Source organism: Otolemur garnettii, unplaced genomic scaffold, assembly GCF_000181295.1.
Source record: "Otolemur garnettii isolate 467f Iridium unplaced genomic scaffold, OtoGar3 scaffold00087, whole genome shotgun sequence".
NCBI lineage: Eukaryota > Metazoa > Chordata > Mammalia > Primates > Galagidae > Otolemur > Otolemur garnettii.
The window spans coordinates 1,999,111-2,022,095 of NW_003852482.1; the positions used below are offsets into that span (position 1 = coordinate 1,999,111).

A 22,985-nucleotide genomic window follows, 5' to 3' on the forward strand; every position below is an offset into this window, starting at 1 on the left:
AGCTCACACACCACACACAGCACACACAGCTCACACAGCACACACAGCACACTCAGCACACACAGCAGACACAGCACACATAACTCACACAGCACACTCAGCACACATACCACACACAGCTCACACAGCACACACAGCACACTCAGCACACACAGCACACACAGCACACATAACTCACACAGCACACTCAGCACACATAGCACACACAACTCATACAGCACACACAGTTCACACAGCACACATGGCACACTCAACTCACAGCACACACAGCACACACAGTTCACACAGCACACATGGCACACTCAGCTCACAGCACGCGCAGCACACACAGCACACACAACTCACACAGCTCACACAGCACACACAGTTCACGCAGCTCACATGGCACACTCAGCTCACAGCACGCACAGCACACAGAGCACACTTAGTACACACAACTCACACAGCTCAGAGGTCACACGGCTCACACAGCTAAAAAGACTCACATGGGAGCGCTGATGGGTGAGAGAAGGCCAGAGGGGCAGGCCCTGCCATCAGAGGAGCCAGCTACATGAAGAGAGGTCACTGCTCGGCACCCCAACTTCTCTGCCCCCTGCAAACCTGTCTGCTGGGCAACCAAGAATCATGACCCTGCAGCCCACACAGGGAGCCTAGGAGACACTGTCTACCCTTGACCAGGACAGATCTAAGACAAGCCCACAAGAGTAGGGCAGCAGGAACCCCTGCAGCATATAGGACCTGTTCAGCACAGGGCCCCAAGCCCACCACCTCCTGGTCCCCCCATCCCCTGGCCTGGTCGGCTTCCTCCAAGACCAAGGTCAGCAATAGCCAAGCCTCTACTGCCACAGGCCACCCCAGCACTGTACTCCAGGTGGCTGTGGACAACCACTGTCCAGGGCACCCAGGCCCTGTGCCCAGTATGTTCCCCAGGTGACAAGGAGGGGACTGTCACAGCACAGGGCCAAGACCCTTTCTCAGAACTACCTCCCCTGAGCCAAGAGCCCCCAAAGTAGTTGCCCCGGGGAATGAACTTGTGGACAGACCCCCATGTCAAGGACCAAAACCATCCTCAAGGGCTCAGAGGGTCCACTGGGGTCACAGTTTCCATGGGAGGATGGCCATGCCAGCTGCCTTAGCCTTTAACTCACATCCCCAACAGGGAAGGCCCAAGGAGCCCAGGCCATTTGCCCAGTGAAAGTCCAGTGGGAGTGTCCATGTGAGCTGGCCTTCTTAGCCAGCCCAGCCTCCTCTCCCCCCACCTGCAGTCAGGGAATGGACGGACTTGCCAGGTGGGGCCAAATGCAGAACCATCTAGGGCTGGGCAGTATTTAATGGGGACACTAAGAGGAAGTTTGTTAGTCAACAGTCTAGTGCCACACTGTGGGACTTGAGCAGAGAGGCAGGGCTACCCGGCGGGTGGGGAGGGCGATTCCACTCCAGGGCCTGCCTGGCTTTCTGGCAGAGAAGGCCCCCAGGCCTCAGAGGGAGCCCCCAGGTGGGAAGAAGCCACCTCCCTTGGAGGCAGCCACAGGAATGGTGGCTCCTCTGTGCCTGGCTAAATGCATGGACAAAAGAAAGCAGAGGCCCCCTCCTCACCCGCGCCAGCCCCACAGCCGCTTCCCCCAGGTGCTTGGGGCAGATTGGGCTGGGCTCAGTTAGAGCCCCATCCCCACTCACCGGCTGGAGGGCTCCAGGCTGCCCTGTCGTGGGGTCGCGGGAGCCTCTAGGTGTAGCGGAGGAGGGTCGTTGCCAGGGAAACCGGGTGGCGTCTCTGCTGGCTCCTCCCCGCGCTCCTCCGAGCTCACCTTGGTGAGCTGGGGCAGGGTGGGGCCGCCTCCTGCCACCACTGTGTTGCCCGGGACAGCAGGGGAGGGGCTGGGGCGGCCCAGAGACCCCAGCGCGGGCGCCGGGAGCTTCCCAGCTTGCTGCCCCTCCTGTCTGCATCCTCCCCCGGAATTCCCAACCCTGCAGGCAGCAGAGCTTTCAGCCCGGAGCTGCTCCGGCTCCGTGCCAGGGTGGACCCGCGGGGCAGAGAACCCGCCCACGCCCAGCGGTATCAAACTTAAACTCTGCAAAGCCACCCGGCTTCTGAGTGGAGTCAGGCTCCTCCGAGGAGCTGCAGGCTGCCCGCACTCTGGCTGCCTCAGCCTTAGGGTTTTGTACTTCTGGGCATTAGACTTCAGTTTTCCAACTGGGGGCGCTAATCGGTATGTAGAGCAGGACATAATGACCCCACTGCCGCCCAGCTCCGGTCGCAGGTGCCCTGGGGGGCCCAGGGAGTTCCCGTAGGGACAGGCAGCCTGTCTGACCCAAGAAAACCCCGGGTTCTTTCCGCCGGGATTTAGTGCATGCTAGGATGGTGCCAGCAGGTGGCGCCCTCTCCCCATAGTGGCTGGGGAGTGACTGCCAGACACTGCAGGTGGGCACGGATGGGGTTGCGGCCGCTCTCCCACCCCCAAGATGTGTGCCTCCCATCCAGTAAAATGCTCTAAAAAGGCAATCCTTTGCCAAGAAACTCACGCTGGTGTTCAGAGTTGGAATTAGGGACAAAGACTGGCAGGCGGCCTGGTCACTGAACACTCAGGGGTGCCCCTGCAGGTCTGGAAGCAGTTGGGGGCATAGCTGGCGCTGGGACCCTGGAGAGGCACGGCTTCCTTGGACCAGAGCAGGACCCTCCACAGTAAGACCATGCTAGAGGTAGCTCCCAGACAGCCTAGAGGGGGCAGAGGGCCTGGAGGGGGCAGCCCCTGCCATCACCAGCCCAAGTGCTGGAGCTTGGCAGCCCTATGCCACCTACCTCAACCGCCACAGGCCAGGAGGTTCCAGCGATGCCTGGCAAGAGCCATGACTTGGGCCGCAAGCATCTGGCACCTGAAAGCTTATTTCCACTTGTAGGCAGGGCTTGGGTATATGCCGTCCTGGGCAAGGGGCGGGGTCACAGACTGACTCTGTCTACCAAGATCAGAGAGACAAGAAGTCCCCCTAGCCTGACAGTTGAACAGCATCTGGAAGAAGAGGATGGAATTTCTTCTTAGAGCTTCAGAACCATCCCCTGCTCACCACCCTCCCCTGGACTGTGTCACCGGAGACCCAACAATGCTCCCAGAGGGCCACAGCAGCCCATCCCCATCCAGACTCAGCCCTCCCTGCTCCCTCCTCCCCCCATCCAGTACAGCTCCTTGGCCCCTCAAAGTGCCTCCAATTGAAACTCTGCAATGACAGAGAGAACAGACCCCCAAATCACCACGAAACAAAGCAAGTTAAACATTTTTTGTTAACAGGAAATGTGCAAATGCAAATGAGCCTCTGAGCTTTAAAACAGCTTTGCCCTCCCCAACCCCAGACTCCACCTGGAGCCCGTACTGCAGAAGCCCCTGCATCTCCTCCTTGGTTCTGGCACCCTGGCCTTGCCCATCTCCTCTGCCATGTTCTCTCTGAACTGCAGCTTCAGGGACATGCAAGCCTCCTGGCAGAGGAGCCTGGCACAGTGAGCCTGGAGCTCTCTCTCCTTCAGAAGGGTCAGGAAACTCACAAGCCACCAGAGTTAAGTCAGCACAGGGTCTCACAGAGGCACTTCTGCCTCTGCCATCTCAGGCCTCAGGCTCGGTGCCCTCCCTGACACTGTGACACTATGATACTAGAACACACTTCCAGCTGGGGCTCTTTCCTTCACTCATCTGCTTCATAACCCGAGGAATTGGCCCCCAAAGCCTCATCCAGAGTGTTGGGCTGGAGAGAGTGTACATTATTCCTAAGGAGCCCAGAGCACTGCAGGGCTCCAGCCCCATCAGCCCTCTGTGGGAACTACTCCCCACTGGGGCTTGGGGCCAACCCCAGCTCCAGGCTCAGGCTGAGGCCCTTACACCTTTCAGCAGGAGGGGCCAACACCCCAGGCAGACAGAGGCCCCATAACCTGATGTTTTCCCACTGGGGACAGCTCTGGGCAGGTGCCACCTGGGGCCCTGGTGTTGCTCAGAAGATCAGCCCCTGCTGTCTCCATGTGGCAGTGAGGCCCCAGCAAGGGCCACCCTTGCAAGGTCAGTAGAGGACAGCTCTGCAGGCCAGGGGTGATTACAAATGGCAATAGAGATGAGAGGGTCTTGAATAACAGAGGCCAAAGAGTGACGCTTAAATGCCAAGAGCCAGGAGGTTATAAATATCACAGGTAATGGTGGGGTCAGAGGAGCATCCCCCTCAGAGAGCTGCAGAGCTGACAGAATGTGGTGTCCCTTGGCAAAGTACATAGGCAACTATGTGTTGTACCAGCAGAATCAATTAAGGATCGGGAACTCAGGTGGGTGCAGTGGCCCACACCAAAAGACCAAGGTGGGCAGATTGCTTGAGCTCAGGAGTTCGAGACCAGCCTCACCAAGAGCAAGATCCCATCTCTACTAAACATAGAAAAACTAGCCAGGTGTTGTGGTAGGTGCATGTAGTTCCAGCTTCAGGAGGCTGAGACAAGAGGATCTCTTGAACCCAAGAGTTTGAGGTTGCTATGAGCTCTGAAAACACAACACTCTACAGAGGGCAACGAAGTGAAACTCTGTCTCAAAAAGGAAAAGAAAGAAAGGATGGGGGACTGAGAAATTGAGGTGGTTGCCCCAAGAAAAAGTCACAATCTTTGCTCAAGTTAGGACCTGAATCAATTTTCAGACCTGGAGCCGGCAGACTGGTGAGGTGGGGACAAGATGCCTGGTGATGATGTCCCCAGCCCTTCTCCACGGAGGAGGGGGACCACCAAACACTGAAGGGTTGTGGAGTCGATTGACATGGACCCCCAGAGACTGGAGACATCCACATAGATGGCGATTGACATGGACACCCCGAGACTGGAGACATCCACACAGATGGCGATTGACATGGACACCCCGAGACTGGAGACATCCACACAGATGGCACCTCGGTCCGTGTGGTGACTGATGGGCCCCGGCCCAGAGTGCACGGTCAGAGAGGACACACTTGGCTGTTGGCATCATCACATTCAATCCCTGGTCCGTGGGCTCAGAGCTACTGTTGTGATTGTGTGGGTTACAGGAAGCCTGAGAAACTACACCCCTTCCTGGCCAAGAGTGTAAAGAAAATCAGTTTCTGTCTGGAGGAGAGAGAGGATAAAATGGAGGGCCATCCTTGAGGACCCAAGATGCAGGGTTTGGTCCCATCACAGCCCTGCTGAATCCCTCAGTCTGGTCCGTACTAAACCAAGCAGATCCGGACTGCTGGAAGCCTGGTGGGCTCAGAAACAGAGGTGGCTTCTTCCCTGGTGTGGGCTGCAGTGGCTGCAGGGACACAGTCAACGCCTGTGGTGTGGCACATTCTCATCATGACCAGACATAGCAGGCATTCTGGACATGACACAGACAACCCCACATACTGAAAGCTCTGCCCCAGGGCCATGTGTGACTCTCCTGCCTGGACCATCTGGACATACTTCAGAGCACCACGTGGACTGGTTTCGTCAATGACATCATGTTGCTGGGCCTGCCAAGCAAGAAGCCTCATAGAGATATGCGCGCCCAAGACTGTGGTGGCCTCAAGCGGCAGCAGCATGCCTAATGCTCACTTATCAGACTGTGATGGTTGGAAACACAGAGAGAATCTGAGGCCTGGCACATCTGTAAAAACCTTAGAGCTTCAGTCACAGTGTCCCCAGGGTTCTCCTCTAAAGCAAAGCCCAGATCCTCATTCCTCCCATGACAGGGAAGGAAGTTCAGATCCTGATGGCCTGTTTGAGTCCTGGGAGGTGGTGCAGTGTACATCTGGGGCTATGGTCTTCCATTTACTGGATGGCAGGGTGGCTGCCAGCTATGAGCGGAACCCAGAACAGGAAAGACTGAGCAACAGGCCCAGGCTGTAGGGTAAGGAGCCCCACCCAGGCCCAGGGAGCTGGGAGGAGTCTGGGTGGGAGCCACAGAGCAGCCCTGCATGTGGCAGAGCTGGGGAAGGGTATCTGGCGGGGTTTGTGGCAACCCCCAGGGAGACTCATAGCCTAGGCCCCTGGGGTTGGAAGAAAGGTTCACACTTGGCAGTAGAGCTGTTGAGGACCAAATGTTTCTGTCCCTCAAGATTCATATATTGAAGTCACAACCCCTAGTGTGGCTATATTTGGAGCAAGGAAGTAGTTAAGGTTAAGTGACGTCATAAGGATGGGCCCCTGATCTGATAGAGTTAGCGTCCTTAGAAGAAGAAACACAGAGAGCTTGCTCTTGCAACCCCAGCACCCAGAAAAGGCTGTGTGGACACAATGACAAGGTGGCTCTCTCTGTGCCAGGAAGAGGGCCTTTGCCAAAAACCAAATCAGCTGGAGCCTTGATCCCAGACTTGCAGCCTCCAGGACTGTGAGGAATAAATGTCTGTTGCTTAAGCTGCCCAGTCTATGGTGGTTTGCTGGGCAGCCCAGGTAGACTTAGACACACACCTTTTGAACACTAAGTCCTGGGGTGCTAGTGACCCCAGGAGAGCCCCACCTGGCCGCATGTGAGTACAAGGTGGCAAAAACTGGCCATTGTGAGCTGAGTCCAGTCAGACACACCCAACCACCAGGCAGGCCCAGCAGGAGCCACTGTGAGATGGAGTGGGTACATCTGGACCAAGCACAGCGAGGGCAGAAAGCAGAGCCACAGAGCAAGTGCCCCACCCCCATGGCCCTGGCTGTCCAGGGGCCTCACAGGGCTAGCTGGAGGGGGAGGGCTGGTCCCATTTGGCTAAGCATGGGAGACAAAGATAGAGATTGCAGGTCAGTCTCCCTTGGGGAGCCCCCACAAGGTCATGGTGAGGTCAGCCTTTGGGGGAAACCCTGCCACTGCCCTGGCTATCCCTAGTGCAGGAGAAGAGTACTGGCCAGAGGGGAGAATGTAATAGAGTCACAGGCAGTAGCATGTGGCCTCACAGGCTGGTTAGGGACCTGAAAAGGGAAAAGGTTGACCACCCAGACAAGGAGATCTGGGCAGAGGTGTGCGGATGGGGACACGGGAGTGGGAATGGTGCATCACAGTCACTGCTGCCAGAGTATCACAGACACTGAGAACTAAGCATGCAGCACTGGTAGCCCCACAGGTCGCTGCCCTCACACTGCCAGCTGTGGCTCACAAACACTGTGGCCATGGTGGCAAAATGAATGTGAGGACTCTGAGGGACTGAGCTCTGTCCAGCTTTACTGCTGCCTCCAAATGCCCAGTCACCCACGGCAGAGGCCAGCACCAAGCCCTGGGAGGGATGCATGCTTGGGGGGGCCCATCACTCACGCTGGGCCTCTTGTGACAGGTACATTTTCTGGGTGTGAGTTTGTCTTTGCACTTCAGGGCCCCAGGAACACTGCCCTTGTATGGGTGTGGAGTGTCTGAGTGGCCAGCATGAGCCCTCAAAACATTGCATCAGACTAGGGGCCCACGTTCAGGAAAGGAGGCAGGGAGTGGGCCAGAGACCTTGGACTCACACACTGCAGCATTGAAACCTGTAGGTGGCCACTAGATCCAGCTGTGGGGCACCACCTGGCCAAGAGAGGGTGCCCTGCTTCCAGGCTGCAGACCACATGCAGCCGTGTCCTGCACAGGAAGGCACCATGGGCCTGAAGCCCAGGTGTGGAAGCAGGGAGGTCCCATTGCCGTCTCTCCAAAGGCTATGGAGACTTGTGCCTCTTACCCACATCTCTGGGCCCTACACATTGGGGGGAACCCACAGCTACTTCCTCAGTTTCCCGCAGGGAGGAGGCCTCAGAAATGCAGAAAGCTGCTTTCCAGTGTTGATCTCAGTGAGCAAGGAGTGGTCCGTGGAGAGCTGGAGGCCTCAGAGGGAGCAGGAGGCCCTGCTGCAGGAGCCTGTGTACCCAAACTCCACCACACCACACCCATTGGAGCCGAGCCAGACCCAAGACGGGGGAGAGGGGTGAGGCGTGAAGAGATGAGAGCAAACTAGTGGCTCTGAAGCTAGGGGGTGTTGGCTCCAAACCTGCAGAGCTTCCTTTTGGGTTAGTCAGATACCTCTGGAGATGCCTCCACTTTCCTGCCTAGAGAATGGGGTACTGCTTGGTGGGTAAGAGCCCCCCAAAGGGCTAGGTGCTATGACTCCCATCTGTAATCCCAATACTCTTAGAGGCAAAGGCAGGTAGACTGCCTGAGCTGAGTAATTTGAGACCACCTTGAGCAAGAATGAGACCCCATTTCAAAAATCAGCTGAGCATTGTGGTGGGTGCCTGTAGTCCTAGCTACTTGGGAGGCTGAGGCAAGAGGATCACTTGTGTACCGGAGTTTGAGGTTGCTGTGAGCTATGACACTACAGCACTCTACCCCAGGTGACAGAGTGAGACTCTGTCTCAAAAAAAAAAAAAAAAAATAAGAGCTCCCAAAAGGGAGAAATCATCTTGTTTTCTGTTTGCCTTGGGGGGTCTTCACAGGACTTGGGACACAGGCTTGTCCTCCTACTCTGTGCAACAGGTGTGTCCCCAGCATTCACAGCACCTCTTGTCTGCCAGGTCTGGTGGGGCATGGAGTCAAGGGAGGTCCAAGACAAGCCCCCACGGGTCAAATCCACCTCTGCTCTCTTCCTGTGTGCCCTGCCTGCTTCCATCAGCCCTGGGGACATAACCCAGGTGACAAAGCCTGCAGATGCCAGCAAGTGCCCCAAGAATGCCACATTGCCTGGTGTCTCAGGCTGCTGTGGGTGGCATGCAGCCTCACGTGGCCCTTAAGCTATTTCCTGGGCTACCTGTCATCTCCCAATGAAGTGCTCAGGCCCTTGGGGTGGGACACACTGTTTCCTCCTGGGCCCATCTACCTGGTCTGCAGTTCCCGCCCTCCAGGATGGGCAGTGGATGACGCTGTCATGGGGCTTAGGGCAACAGGAAGGAACACTGGCCCACAACTGAGGGAAAATAAGCTCTTTCTCAGGGCAACAAGATTATTTGGAAATAGTGATAAAATCAAGTGTTCTTTTCATTTGAGATTATTAAGAAACAGTGATGAAACTGGGTGTTCTTTTTATGTAATTGTGTGTGTGTGTATTTGGGTTTCCCTCCTTCTCCCTGTCCCCTCTGCAGTTTGGAACCCATCTCAGAGCTTGGCTGGGAGCCATCAGGTCCTCAGGTTGGGTTCTGTCCCTCTCCCAGCCCCAACCAGGCCCTGCAGGAGCAGCTTGCTGGGGAAGGGGCCCAGGGAGATGGCAACAGGAGAAAGCCAGGGACCAGGAGACTGGGGGATGCCACTCCCACCTCAGGGACAACCCACCCCACCCCCCACCGGTAAATCCCAGCAGAGGCCTGTGGGCCAGTGCCCTGTCCCTGGCTGCCTTTCCTGCCAGGTTCTCACCCCGGGGAACACACTGTCCTGGAGTCTCCACCTCTTTCCAGAGCCCAGGACCCCACTCCCAAGACTGAGCCAAGAACTCTGCAACTGCGTCATTATCCCTGCCGTGAGGATCATCTAGGATGAGAGGTCAGGAAGAGGGAAGGACTGGAGTCAGGGAAAGCTTGGTTTCAGTCCCCCAAGCCCTGGCCATGGACAAATTACTATTGTGTCCTCATCTGTAAATCAGGAGGGTGAATGAATGGTGTGGTGCATGCCTGGGAGGGCTAAGTGACCATGGGCAGGTAGGGTGAGGGCCCATAGATGGAGGTGGTGCTGATGACTGCCAAAGAGCCGGGCTCTGGGTACGCCCGGAACCAATACTAACCCTGGGCACTTCAGATGCAGCAGCTAGGCTGGCTCCGTCAAGGGGCACGTGGGAGATGGTGCCTCCCCTGGACTGTCTGCTGAAGGCCTGTCTACATCCCTCCCTGCTCCATGTGTTTTTGTGGGGGGGGCGCGGGGGGTGCTGGAAGGATGTGTTCAGAATGGGAAGTGCTTTTCTTCCCTCTAATATCTCTTTGGGAATCAGGCCTCTAAGGGAGCACACTGCCTGGCTGGAGCACAGGAGAATTTACAAGGTGGCATGTAATGAGGTGATAGGGTGAGCATAGGCAGCAGGTGCCTGGGAGGCCAGGCAGAGGGAAAGCAGAATGGATGGGAGCAAGGGAGTGTCCAGTGCTGGTGGTGATGAGAGCTGGTGCCCCCAGGACACCCCTTCTCCGTGCAGGAAATGTGTGTTGTGGAGCCTGCCCTTGTCACATCATCTCATGAGGCCCCCTTCATGGGGTCTCTTGGCAGGAGAGAGTTGGGTCCCTGGACAGAAGATATAGTTGGTCAGGGGATGTGCCCTCACCAGCCAGGACCAACACAGGGCCCAGTAGGGCCTGGCACAACGGCAAGGGCAGCATAAGGCCAGCAGCCTTCCCTGTGTGCACAGTACTGGACCCCAAGCTTCACTGACCCCTCATGACTTGCAGCACCGGAAGCCCCATATACCCACGATAGAGCTGAGGTTCAGAGAAGAAAGAACTTGTGCTGGGACATACAGCGGTGGGAGGAGACAGAGCCTGCCAGTTTGGGTATCTCTGTGGCTCCGGCACAAAGGTGAGATGCCCCAACCCTATCTCCCTGTTTTGGGGAGGGAGGAAAGAAGATGCTCTCCCGGTGGTGGCTGCTACGTGGCTACAAGGTCCCCATTCATATATGTCATTCACAGGACCTCCTTGTCACCAGGGCCCTGGCTGCCAACTTGGGGTGGCAGGTGCCAGCCCTCCATGGACCTCCCACCACCCATAGCAGCCCCTGCCCTTAAATGACACTAGTTCAGGGTGCCCAAAAGGAGCAGCTGCAAGTCCAGAGCTGGAATCCTGGGCCTGCTCTCTGCTCAGGGCCACGGCAAACAAGCGTAGTACCAAGTCAGCCCCACTGTCCACCCTGCCAGTGGCCAGCAGCCTGGGTGCAGACTGCAGCAAGGCTGGTCTGGCTCCTGTGGTTCTGGGGGGAGGGCCAGTGGGATGAGTTGCAAGCCTAACGATGGCTCCAGGGCACAGATGGTTCTCATTCTCCCCGGCCTCTTCCAGTGGTAAAGCAAAGTAGCCAGTGGGCGCAGCCCCTGGTCAGCCTGTGTTTGTGTTAATTTCCATTTCCCTTTGCTTGAAGCCACTATCCTGTGGGCTGCGTTTTGGGGAGGGTCTGGCCAGGGTGGCCTTGGCCTGTCCTTCACTTAGGGCAGCTCTCCTTGGGAAGGGCGGGTACAGGGAGAGCTCCTAAGGAATGTCACCCACTTCCTGTTTCTGTCCTATCCTGGGTGACAGTGGCCTTTCAGGGCTTTAGAGTCTCCTGACTAGACTAGCAGTGATTGGGATGGGAATTGGGGACAGGAGTGGGCCCCAGGGAGCAGGACAGAACCAGACAGAAGCCTACTGTGTGCCCATACAAGCTCCTAACTGGCTGGAGCAATGCCCTCCAGCCATCCAAAGCAAGGCTGAGTGACAGCACATCCCACGTCCAGGCCCAGGGACTCCCAGGAATCGGGGGAGGGGTAAGGGGGCAGAGTGCTAGGCAACTTGGGTGGGCATGGCCTGGCTACTCGGCCTGTATCCAGTCCACGTCTGCACAGAGCCGTCTGAGGAGAAGGCAGCTAGTTGCACCCTACTCCTCAGATGAGGTTGTGAGGGTGATGTGGTTACCCAAGGTCTCAGAGGTGTGGTGGTTAGGTGGAAGCTTGCCCGCGGTCCCACAGGTCCAGCATCAGTGCCCCAGATTTGGCTAAAGCAGGCAGCCAGACATCCCCTGGCCTGGCCTATACATCCTGCCAGAGGTCAAGAAGAGGGAGGCAGCACTGGGCTGGACAAGGGGGGAAGACGACCACCAAGGGGGAGGGCGCCTGCTGGCCCAAGGCCAGGGGGCCCAGCCGGCTCAAGGTGCAGGAGTGTGGAAGAGGGGGGCCCCCTCCCCTGCACTCCCTCCGGGGTGGGCTGAGAGCCCTCGCTGTGCCCCTCCCCCAGCGTGGGTTCCTCCGCCGGTCCGCGCCCCCTCCCCGAGCGGCGGCGGTGACAGCACGGCCACGGCAGCGGGAGGGGCGGCGGCGCCCCGCGCACATCACTTCCTCGGCGCCTCCCGCGGTGGAGGACGGGCGGGCAGACGGAGGGACGGACACAGTGCGGACGCAGGACCGGCGGCGGCGCGGGGGCGCTCCTGGCTCTTGCGCGTCCCCGACCTATGGCGGGCTCGGCCCCACCCGCGGCCGACGAGCTCCCGGGCCCGGCCACCAGGCGCCTCCACTCCAGGTAGGACTGGCGGGCGGCTGGAGCGCCGTGAAACAAAGGCAGCGGCGGCGGCGCGCGGCGTGGCGCGGATGGGCGACCCTCCGCCCATAGCTCCGCCAGCGAGTGGCTTCAGGGGCGCTGGGATGGGCGTCAGCCTGCAACCCCCGCGGGTGCCAAGGGGACAGGGGTGGCAGAGGCGCAGCTTGTCCGCGGGGCTCTCCTGGCAGCTGGTCGGATGCCTCTAGGAGTTTCCCTCCCAAGCCTGGCATGCCATGACCGGGTAGGCAGGGTCACCAGAGGGACCTGCTGTCGGAGATGGGTCCTGTCCCCCACCAACCATCCCAAGCTGGACCCAGTGGGACCAGGTGGGGTCAGAGCCAGTCAGCCAGAGAGGGGGTGTGTACCTGCCTGAAAAGGCACCTGCCCTAGGGACAGATTCACAGGTGAGTCCAGCAATCTGGGCTCTGTGCTCCACGCCCATTGTGATGGCAAGGAGGCCCAATTTCTACCAGCATGCCTGCCTGGTGACTCCCAGCATGGAAGATGTTCCCCCAGGTGGTGTCTGGGCCCAGCTCCGGCAGGCACATGGTCCTCCACTTCAGGGGGGACACTGCCAATTTGCCCAGGCCTCAAGCCAAACCTTGGGTGCCCGAGGTCCCGGGAGAGCAGGGCCTGCTTCCCAGAGTGGGACTTAAAGTCTCCCAACTCCAGGGATACCACTGTGCTGGTTCTTTCTGGCCGTCTATAAAACCTGGTGGCCTCCTCCGTGGTGGCCCAGGCTACTACTGACCCTTTGGGTGCCCTGGCCTGGCCCCCAAGGATTCTTCAGCCCCAGCCAGGCAGTATACCAGCAGGCAAACCTCTGCTGGGCACCCCCACCAAGCAAGATGAGGAGCTGGTTGTGGTGAAAGGAGACCTTGCCACCCCCGCCCACTCTGAGCTGCCAGTCAGACACAGCCCCCATTGTGTGGTCTAAGCTGTAACTGAGCCCCTGGCTGGTTGGGGGAGGGTGTGAGAGGTTTGCTGCACATGATGCTGGGCCTGCCCTTGGGGATTCCCTCCACAGCCCGTGGGAATATGCCCCAGGGTGTCTGTTTGTGGCTGAGCGGGTGCAGCTGTGGGTGAGAGGCCCAGGGCCTGAGCCCTGGAAGGCCCCTGCACAGCTAAGCAAAGGAGGCAGGGGTTCCAGAGGCTGGACCTGGGAGCCTCGGGTCCTATGGGGACTTGCCAGATGAGATTCTGGTCTGAAGGAACCGGCCCTGGGCAGAGACAGTGCTCAGAGGGGCCACTCAGAGAGGCCCCAGGCCCTCCCCACATCCTTCCAAGGGGAGACCCAGGTTAAGCTTGAAGGGTTGAGCTAGGCCTGTGAAGAGGCTCTGTGGGAAGTTTGGACCCAACTGTGGGTCTTCAGCGAGGTTTGGGCAGGCAGCTCCTGGTCACAGCTGCCTCAGGAGGTGGGCAGGAGGGGTGGGCATGGAGTGGACCAAGGGGAACTGTGGGACTGGACAGGAGGGACCTCCGTTGGTAGACATAGCAGACTCAGGCCACTGGAGCTGGGGAGAAAGTAGAAAAGTTTTCTTTTCCCTTCTGAAACCCTCCTGTGTATCCCTGCCAGCCTGGAAGTTGAGGGCTGTGAGCAGCCTGGCACGTGGATGTCCTAGTGGTGGACAGGATCTATGTAGTCTGAGAACTCCTCATGTGGCTGTTTGGGGGGCGCTCAGTGTGGTCGAGACACCTTGGCACTGGCCCAAGGTCCCCTCTGCCTTGCCCTCCCACTTCCCACAGCAACATTCCTGCCTGGTGAGGACACTTCAGTTTTTATGGAATGGGGGCTTGGCTGGGCACTGCATGTGGAGAGCACCACTGGGAAGGGCCGTGATTGTGCCTGTGAGCCCGCCAAGTCCCCAAGTCTCAGGAAGCAAAGCATCTGGGGGTTAATTTGCCTGCACCTGGGCCCCCTTGCCTAGAGCAGGGGCTGGGAGGGGATGGGCACTGGGCTGAGAAGGCCCCTGAAAACAGGGAGACCCTGGGGAGTCCTCTGCTGACTTCCCTTCAGGCTAGCAGCTAAGTTCCCTCAGGGCTGGGAAGGGGAGGGGGTGGCAGAGCAACAATCTTGGGGTGACCCTGTTAGAGATGTATCTCCAAGTAGCAGCCACCCTGACCCCTTACTCCGTCTTCCATTTCCAGGGCCCCTTCCTAGGCACCACTGTCCCTGCAGGACCTCTGGGAAATGATGTCCTGTGGGTGGCCCTTGTCCTCCACTATCCCAGCTCCCACCACGCTGACCTGGCCTCTCCCTCTCCCCTTCCCCTAGCCCCACCATTGAATGGTAGTCAGTGTGGTTTCCTTCTGGGGTGGCTACAGGGGGAGGGGTTGGGGAAGAAGGAGCCAGTAGTGAGCTGGGGTCTCTTGGCATCTGCCCAGAGTGTGGGTGACACAGCCCTAGAGACAGGGGTGGGGCTGGTTCAGTCCTAGGGATGGGGGCAAAGCTGGCTCAGTTATTGGGGAGTGGGCTCAAAAGACCCCATGCATTAGGAACTGGGTGCTGGCTTGAGAACCAGTCTTGGTGGTGGGTCCAGAAGACAGCATGAAGGGCTTTGGGGTTCAGTCTGTCGGTGGGGCCTGGACAAGGAAGAGGTGGTTCAATTCCTGCCCTCGCCTTTTAGTCAAGCTGCCCTGCAGTGGACAAGTGGCCAGCCTGAGTGGGAACCCCTGAGCCCACAGGGCCTCAGCAGAGGGGAGAGTGCCCAGGGCCTTGAGCCCCTCCCCGCTCTACTCAAACCCTGGCTGCCCCCGGCTTCCTTAGGTCTTGAGCTGCTTAGCCTGGGACCCCCCTCGTAGCCCATCACATATAGCTGGAAAGGGCAGGTGGCCTGCTGAGGGGGTTGTCTCTGAGCTGGCTTTGGTGCCCCCAACTCTGAATTTCCCTCTTAGACCAGGGAAGGTCCTGCTATCCAGGCTTCTCCTGGGCCACAAAGGCTGGAGGAACTAGGGACCGAGCCAGGTAGGTAGCCAGGGGCTCAGAAAGTTTGAAGAAAGGAGCTGGGCTGGGGAGAGGGTCTGTGCCTCCCAGGCCCCTGCTAACTGGGGCAGCAGCCTCACCCAGGCCCTGTGTGACCCTGACCCTGGTTAGGCCTGGGCCCTGAGCTCACCTTGGCTGGTTGGGGAGGGCAAACACAGGCCACCAAAGCCCAAGGGTGAGGGGGCAAAGCACAATAACAAGGATTCCATGTTCAGGTCGGTTGCCCCTGCCCCTTGCTGACACCTGGCGGGAGCCAGGGAGATTGTCCTGAGGGGCAGGGGAGGAGGCCCAGTGCTGCCCCTGCCCAGGTTGCAGATCCCAGCCCTGGGACTGCCCTCCTAGAGCCAGGCAGGGTGGGGCAGGCTGCTGCACCTGGAGAACCCAACTGCCCTGTGGCCTCTGCCTGCCTCCCCTGCCCTGCCTGTCTTCACTGGCCCATACTCCATGTGTTTTTTTTCCTTTTCCACACCAATGGTGACCTAGTACCTGATGTGTGCCCAGCTCCCCAGTGATCACAGGTTCCCTGCTTCCCTCCCACCCCCAGGAGCAGCCAGGATTCCCCGCCCCCTCCTGGCCTTGCTGATATCCGCTTATCTGGCCTGAGCTGATCCTTTGATCCATGGCGGTCCGGGAGGCCTCAGAGCACCTGCTGGAGGGCCTGGTGTCTCCTGTGGCACTGGCTGCTGAGCCTTCAGCCCACCACCCTGGGTGGAGGGAACAAAAGAACCCTGAGGCTGGCACACCTCCATACCCCCCTGCCCTGTGCCATAGCCTCCCGCCATGGAGGGCCAGCCCCTGGCCCTGAGCCTGGCAGAGAAGGCCGTGTGCAAGGTGGTGTACGGCGCCCCCCGGCCCCGCCCACTGCTGCTGCCCGTGGGCCTGGAGCTCTGGCTGTACGTGCAGAAGATGCGCAACCTGCAGAGGAAGAGGTGCGGGGCTGGGGGGGCAGGGCAGGGGCACCCACGGGGTGTCTGGCTTGGACACACACCCGTGCCTCTCCAAGGTGTCCCCCTACATTGCCAGGGCTTGAACCGGACCCCCTGCCAGAGGGTTGGTATAGCCATGCTGAACACTCCTGGTGCATGCTCTTCCCTGGACTTCTGGGCCCCAGGCCCTTCCCACACTAGAAGCTTCCTTTGCTGAGAGCTGAGGGACCAGAGGGAGGTGGGAGGCAGCTACCCAGTGTGTTCCCAGCTCAACCTGCACCAGGCTTCAGACCTGAGTCCTTTCCTCTGTACTCACCCGGAAGGAGGGGGCAGGGGTCGTGACAGGCCACTCGGCAAACAGCTGGGCAGGGACAAACAGGCCTTAATTAAAAAGCCATGTGTGTGGCACTGGCTACAGGAGTAGGGTTCTTGGCCGGTTGCCATGGTGACTGTGGGCTCCTGTGACTGATGCGGCATCCGGATGGCACTTCCCTGAGTGCTCAGCCGGGTACCTGCCAAGGAGCACAGCAGGTTGTAGGTGGGTGGCCCAAGTGTCTGGCCTCCTAGTCTCAGGGCTATGTCCTGACCCTCAGCTCTCTGAGAGGCCACCTGGGCTCTGCCAGTCTCTGGGGAAGGCAGGGAAGTGGTGGGACTGGAGGTTTGGAGCCTGCTCCCCAGGGTGGTAGCCCCATTGCTGGGTGAGAGTGTAGCTCTTCTTGGTATCTCCCTGCTACCCCGAGTTGTGGGCCTGGCCCTATTTCATTATATTGAGCTAGGCCCATGTAGGTGCTGTACCCTGGCTGGGTCCTGGAGAAGGGAGCCCCCTCCCTGGCTCCTGCTGGCAGGCAGGCTATGGGGGAACCCCCCCCGCCGCATGGCAGCAGGGGCTGCTCTGGGCGGGACATAGCGCAGGTGCTCAGTGAGCATCAGTGAGCTGGAGGGTGGGCCCAGGGCACCTGGGCAAGGCAGGGCCAGTCTGAAACAGGCCCTGGGGGGTCCCAGAAGCCTAGTTGGCTCAGGCAGGGCCCCTCCTTCCTCCTATCTGAGCACTCTAGCTAAGGGTTCAGAGCTGCTCTGAGGCTCCTCACCTCGAAAGTCTAGAAGGGTAGACTGGGCAGAAGCCCACTCCAGTGGGGTGTGGCACTCTAAGAGAAGGGGTGGCACTCCTCCTGGGGACTGGGCACTACAGTCTGGGGCACAGCAGGGGTCTTCCCAGCAGAAATCTCTGAGCCCGTGGGGTGCTAGTTTCCAGGCCAGAGGGGACTTGTCCACCTGCTCAGGTCTGTCCCTGTGGCACCATGACCTTGGGAAAGTTAGAAGTGACCTGTTTGCTTGACAAGGCAGGATTAAAGTGATCGGGCCTTGTGGTTTCTGTCAGAGGAGCATTTGGTTAAAGTAGCAGAGAAATACCACCCTGGACAGCACTTTCTTTTTTAAGGAAATCCGTTGCTTTTTCTCCCAGTCACTCTTGATCATTACACTATTCTAACATCAGAGAGGAGGGCCCAGTGCCTTGGGTGCCACCCAAGGGAGCTTTGGATGTGGTCATTTTTAATTACTTTGTAGCTTTTCACAAACACTGGTTGTATCAGAATGTAAAGGAAAGAGAACAGGAATGAGGGGGCTGGCCCTGGGCTGGCGGCTGAGTGTGCCCCATCCTTGACCTGTCCTCTCTGGGCTGCCGCTTCTGGGGGTCACCCCCACTGCCCTTGCTGAGTCCCCCTAGCCACTCTACACCCCCAGGGGCACCCTGGAGATGGGGCACTCTGCTCACCCCATGGCATCTGTGTGCTGTGCTCCCCACTAGCAGCTCTTCCACCCCTGTGAGAACAGGATGGAGGAGGAGACCCAGCATCCCAGGGCAAGGCATCCAGCCCTGACTATAGCAGCCTGGCCAGTGACCCTTCACCAATGGCTGAATCAGTGGGCAGCTCATCTGAGGTCCTGGGGGCAGCCAGGGTACAGGGACTTCAGGGGGCTGTGCAGAGTCCAGAGGTGAGGGGCTTCCCTGCCTCAAGGTGGGGGATAGGGGCTGCACAGCCTTCAGCAGGAGCACCAGGGTCCCCATGGGGTACCTAGGCCCTTAGGGGTGACCATGATTTTTCAGGGCAGGAATTGGAGTTCACCCTGGGACATGGCACTGTCCATGTCCCCCATAGCAGCTCTGGGGAGTGCAGTGTGGTGGGAGCAGCTGTGTCAGGCCAGTTCTGGCCAGCAGCCAGTGAGTCTGTCTCAGCTCTGTGGAGTGGGGACCCAGCGTGGACAGCTGGGAGGATGGGGCTCCTTCCCTAGGATGCAGGATGGGCCAGGGCTTAGACCAGGTCTCACCTATGTTGCCTTGACCAGCTCACCCTCCTTCCCAGAGCCTCAGTCATCCACCTCAGAAGGCCACAGCCACCCAGAGGCCCCCTCAGCCTTAAGGGCTGGGGTTCAGGGAGGTAGGGTATAGAGACTGCCCCTGTTCCCTGGAGCTTGACCAAAATCAAGCACTGGCTGCTGGGGCCTGCGGGCCTCACTGTGGTAGACTCAGGCCTTCCCCTGGCTGTGGTGCGGTCCAGGCAGGGAGGTCCAGGCAGAGGGAAGCTGCCCATGGTGCTGGCTGGGAAGCCTTTAGGACCTCCCAGGGTCCAGAACTTCTCAGGGCTATGTGTCCCCAGCCTGCATACCAAAGAGAGGCTTAGGTCTGTGAAGACAGGTGTGGCACAGGCCCTGGATTCCCTGAGCTGAGGGGCACCATCTGTAGTGATGCCTAGAGCATGGCCAGGCAAGGGTGGGCTGTGACCCACTGTCTGTCTGCCCAGGATGGAGGCATCATGTCTGGAGCTGGCGCTGGAGGGTGAGCGTCTCTGCAAGGCTGGTGACTTCAAGGCAGGTGTGGCCTTCTTCGAGGCCGCAGTGCAGGTGGGGACCGAGGATCTGAAGACGCTGAGTGCCATATACAGCCAGCTGGGCAACGCCTACTTCTACCTGAAGGAGTATGCCCGGGCACTACAGTTCCACAAACACGACCTGCTGCTGGCCCGGTGAGCGCAGCCTGCAGGTCCCAGGGCTTGTGCCTGGCCAGGTGGTGGGGAGGGCGGTTCCAACGTGAGGCTCTCAGGCCAGCTCTCAGGGCACCTCTGACCTGGAGAGGGGCTGGGAATCCTGTAGGGCTCCCCACCTATGACTGGGTCTATATGTGTGCGTGTGAGAGCAGCAGGAGGTAAGACCCAGCACTTCATGTATGTGAGTATACCTGCATATCTGTCTCTGTGTGGCCCAGACATCAGGCCACTCCCTGACCATGGGGACCCATGTGTACTCCTTGCACCTGCTCTGTGGTACATGGTCCTTCCCTGGGGGTCTCCCTGCTCTCCTTGGGAGCCCCAAGGCCCAGAGGCTCATGGCCCCCTCCCCATCCACCCTGGCCCTTTGGGATCCTGAGCACCTCCAGGACTGTGTCCAGTCTGAGCCAGGAGGACCATCCCTGCTCACTCCCTGCCCAATCCCTCTTCCCACTTCTCTCTTCACCCTCTTTCTCTCCCCTTCTCACTCTCCTCTCCCCACTGCTGTCCTGACCTCCCAGCGTCCAGAGCTTCTCCGGGCTAAGTGCCTATCAGCCCTGCTCATACCAGCCCTGCCCCACTGGGCAATGAGCCCCACATCGTGTCCTCAGTCCCCTGTCCAGTGTCTGGTGCCAGCAGCATGCAGCAAATATTCACTGAATGACTTATTAGAATCTTCACCTCCCACTGCCAGGCCCCCCAGTTGTCCCTCGAGTCCTCCCCAGCCCCTAATAGCTGCAGGCCTCAGCCCCTTCCTGCAGGCTCGAGCCGGGTCCTGGGGTACCATGTAGCTTATAGCCCCTCTGTAGGTTCTGTGGGGGTGACCCCCAGACCTGGACCAGCAGAGGAACTGGTCCTGAGCTGGACACCCTGCTCCAGAACTGCCCTCAGGACCTCACCTGCCCAGCATCAGCCCCCTGGGCTCAAAGGCCTGGCCAGCGTCGGCCTAGCCTCACTCCCTCCTTCCCTCCAGGACCATCGGTGACCGCATGGGGGAAGCCAAGGCCAGTGGGAATCTGGGCAACACACTCAAGGTCCTGGGCCGATTCGACGAGGCTGTGGTCTGCTGCCAGCGGCACCTGGACATCGCCCAGGAGCAGGGGGACAAGGTGAGGGGTTGGCCCTTGGCTGCTTGCCCCTCCTCCCCTGCTCTGCAGCTTGTGTCCAGATCCGGGTATAGGTGGGCAACATAGCATTCACCTATCCACCCCATGGGAGAGAAGATGAGGAGGTTGGTTCCCTAGACTCTGTGACTTGGAGAATCCTGAGCCCTCAAAACTGAGGGTACCCCCAGTTCATGTTGACGCTACAGGGCAGAGACCTGGCCCATCTTCCACATTCAGCTCTTTGCCTCCTCTAGCTGACCTCTCCCTGAATCTGTCAGCATCCCCAGTCACTCCACATGGCATCCAGAGGGAGGCAACGTGGCTGTGGGAGGAGGCCTGGACAGGACAGGTGTAAGCCCACGATAGTGACCACAGCAACAGAGCAGGCTCAGGTCCTGCCCTGGGATGGACACTCCACCTACCTTCTGGGCTGACCTCTACCATAACCCTGAAATAAACACGTTTACTCCCTAGTACCAGAAGGAAAACTGAGACTAGAATTGTCCTGAGTCACACAGCCAGAGGCAGCCTGGCTGGGCTGGAGGTCCCAGCATCTGGCCCTGGGCTGGGACTGTCACCCTTGGGCATCAGAGAAGGCCAGAGCTAAGGGCCTGACCATCTCAGCTACCCCAGTTGGCAGAGAAGGGACAGTAAAGCAGGCTCCCCCTGTGTCCCATCCTTAGGGCCTGACCCACCTTAGCGCCTGTGATTCAGTGAATGGCCAAGGTCCTTGCCATTGGGGCCAAGGACAGCAGGCCAGACCACTGACACATCCCCACACCTCGGTGGCACCTGTAGGTCGGGGAGGCCAGGGCTCTCTACAACATCGGCAACGTGTATCATGCCAAGGGCAAGCATCTGTCCTGGAGCGCTGCACAGGACCCCGGGCACCTGCCGCCTGACGTGCGAGAGACACTGGGCCGGGCCTCTGAGTTCTACGAGTGAGTGGGGCAGGCTGCGGGGCACCCCACGCCACACCTCCCACAACCCCCATGGTAGACAGTGAAGGCCAGTGACTGGAGGGCCAGTGACTGGATGGGGCAGAGCAAGCCTTGCACCCCGAGAGCAATGTTGCTGGCACTGAGGGAGTTCGTCCCATGTCTGTTCTTTCGGGGTGTGCCAGAGAGAACCATGTAAAACCCACCTGCATAGCATCTCCTGGCTGGGGTGAGTGGAGATGGGGGCTGGGAGGGAAACGGCTCAGATGGACTCGGCCTCCAGGAGGAACCTGTCTCTGGTGAAGGAGCTGGGCGACAGGGCGGCCCAGGGCAGGGCCTACGGAAACCTGGGCAACACCCACTACCTGCTGGGGAACTTCACAGAGGCCACAGCCTTCCACAAGGAGGTGAGCCGCAGTGGAGGGTGGTGGGCCTTGAAAGTGGGGTGGGTAACACATCCTGTGGAGCCCCAGCCTCCTCTGCACTTGATCCCTTGGCTCTCATCTGGTCCTCTGGATATACAGACATGGGCCAGCAATCTGGGCAGGGAGGCAGCACCTGCCCATGCTTGTTGGGACCCACCTGGGCCTTGGATCTGCCTCCGCAGCGCCTGGCCATTGCTAAGGAGTTTGGAGACAAGGCGGCCGAGAGGAGGGCCTACAGCAACCTGGGCAACGCCCACATCTTCCTGGGGCGCTTCGATGTGGCTGCTGAGTACTACAAGTAGGACCCCACCCCCAGCAAGAGGGAGGGCCTGGGGGGCTGGATGGGGAGGCAGGGGTCTGACAGCCTCACCAGGAGCTGAAGGGTAGGTAGACTGAGCTCCTAGAGGTCCCCGGCCTGTGCCAGGCTCTGGGTCATCTGCCTCCTGCCCTGAGTAGCAGAGTAGTAGCCTCTAGATGAGGCCTGGGTTGGCAGCTCTGGGTCCATTACTCAACCCCAGACAGCCCATCTTGGGGCCTGAGTGGTGAGCCTAACTGTCCCCTTTCCCCCAAGGAGGAGCAGTGGCTCAGGGTAGTCAAGAGACTTGCCAGAGCCTGGCAGGAGCCCATATCAGTCTGGGTCCAGTGGGGTCTGATACTTTGTCCCTCTGAGGCCCCAGAGAGATGCCACTGGGACCTGGGGTTGGAGACCAGAGGGCAAGCCTCTTTTCTGCTGCCCAGACTGCCCCAGGAGTGACCTTTGCTCTTTATGCAGGAAGACGCTGCAGCTGTCACGGCAACTCCGAGACCAGGCGGTGGAGGCACAGGCCTGCTACAGTCTGGGCAACACCTACACGCTGCTGCAGGACTACGAGCGTGCCGCTGAGTACCACCTGCGCCACTTGCTCATTGCCCAGGAGCTGGCCGACAGGTGTGGGCATGCACATGGGGTGGGCAGGCGGGGCCAGCCCAGCGGGCCCTCAACAGCTCCTGCTGGCCCACTGAGCTGAATTTCAGCAACCAGCCCAAGCCAGTCTGGGTCCCCTGCTCTTCCACCAAGCACAGAGTGACCTGGGTGGGACACCACGGGCCTCTGCCTCCCCACCCATCAGTGGTCAGTGGATGACACTGCTGTGGGTCTAAACTAGACAATGTGGATGCTGGTCCAGCCACTCATAGCACCCTGGCAGGAGCTGAGGGGGGCTTAGCCCTCCTCCCCTGCACTCAATCCACTGCCCTTCCCCTGTTCTCCCCAATGCATTCATGTAAATGGCAGCTTCTAGAGAGAGACAGGCAAGCCTCAGGCTCCTGAAACACCCCTGCATGCAGGTATGGGAGGGCCAGGGCCAAAACAAGGGAGATAGAGCCGCGAGCCAGTGGCTCTCACAACTGGTGGAAGGAGTGATCTTCTTTTTTTTTTT

General features: G+C 59.3%; 1 protein-coding gene across 2 annotated transcripts in view; it reads left to right on the forward strand.

The window, feature by feature from the left end:
* The first annotated feature begins 11,883 nt into the window (after window positions 1-11,883).
* The window catches only part of GPSM1 (G protein signaling modulator 1), a 27,817-nt gene continuing 16,715 nt past the window's right edge, over window positions 11,884-22,985 (forward strand). For both annotated transcript variants that reach the window (XM_003794841.1, XM_023516189.1), the window contains exons 1-7: window positions 11,884-12,127; window positions 18,856-19,077; window positions 20,072-20,207; window positions 21,003-21,145; window positions 21,426-21,549; window positions 21,750-21,865; window positions 22,340-22,495. In XM_003794841.1, the coding sequence (XP_003794889.2) occupies window positions 12,060-12,127; window positions 18,856-19,077; window positions 20,072-20,207; window positions 21,003-21,145; window positions 21,426-21,549; window positions 21,750-21,865; window positions 22,340-22,495 (965 nt within the window). In that variant the 5' untranslated portion in view covers window positions 11,884-12,059. The remainder of the gene's footprint in view (window positions 12,128-18,855; window positions 19,078-20,071; window positions 20,208-21,002; window positions 21,146-21,425; window positions 21,550-21,749; window positions 21,866-22,339; window positions 22,496-22,985) is intronic.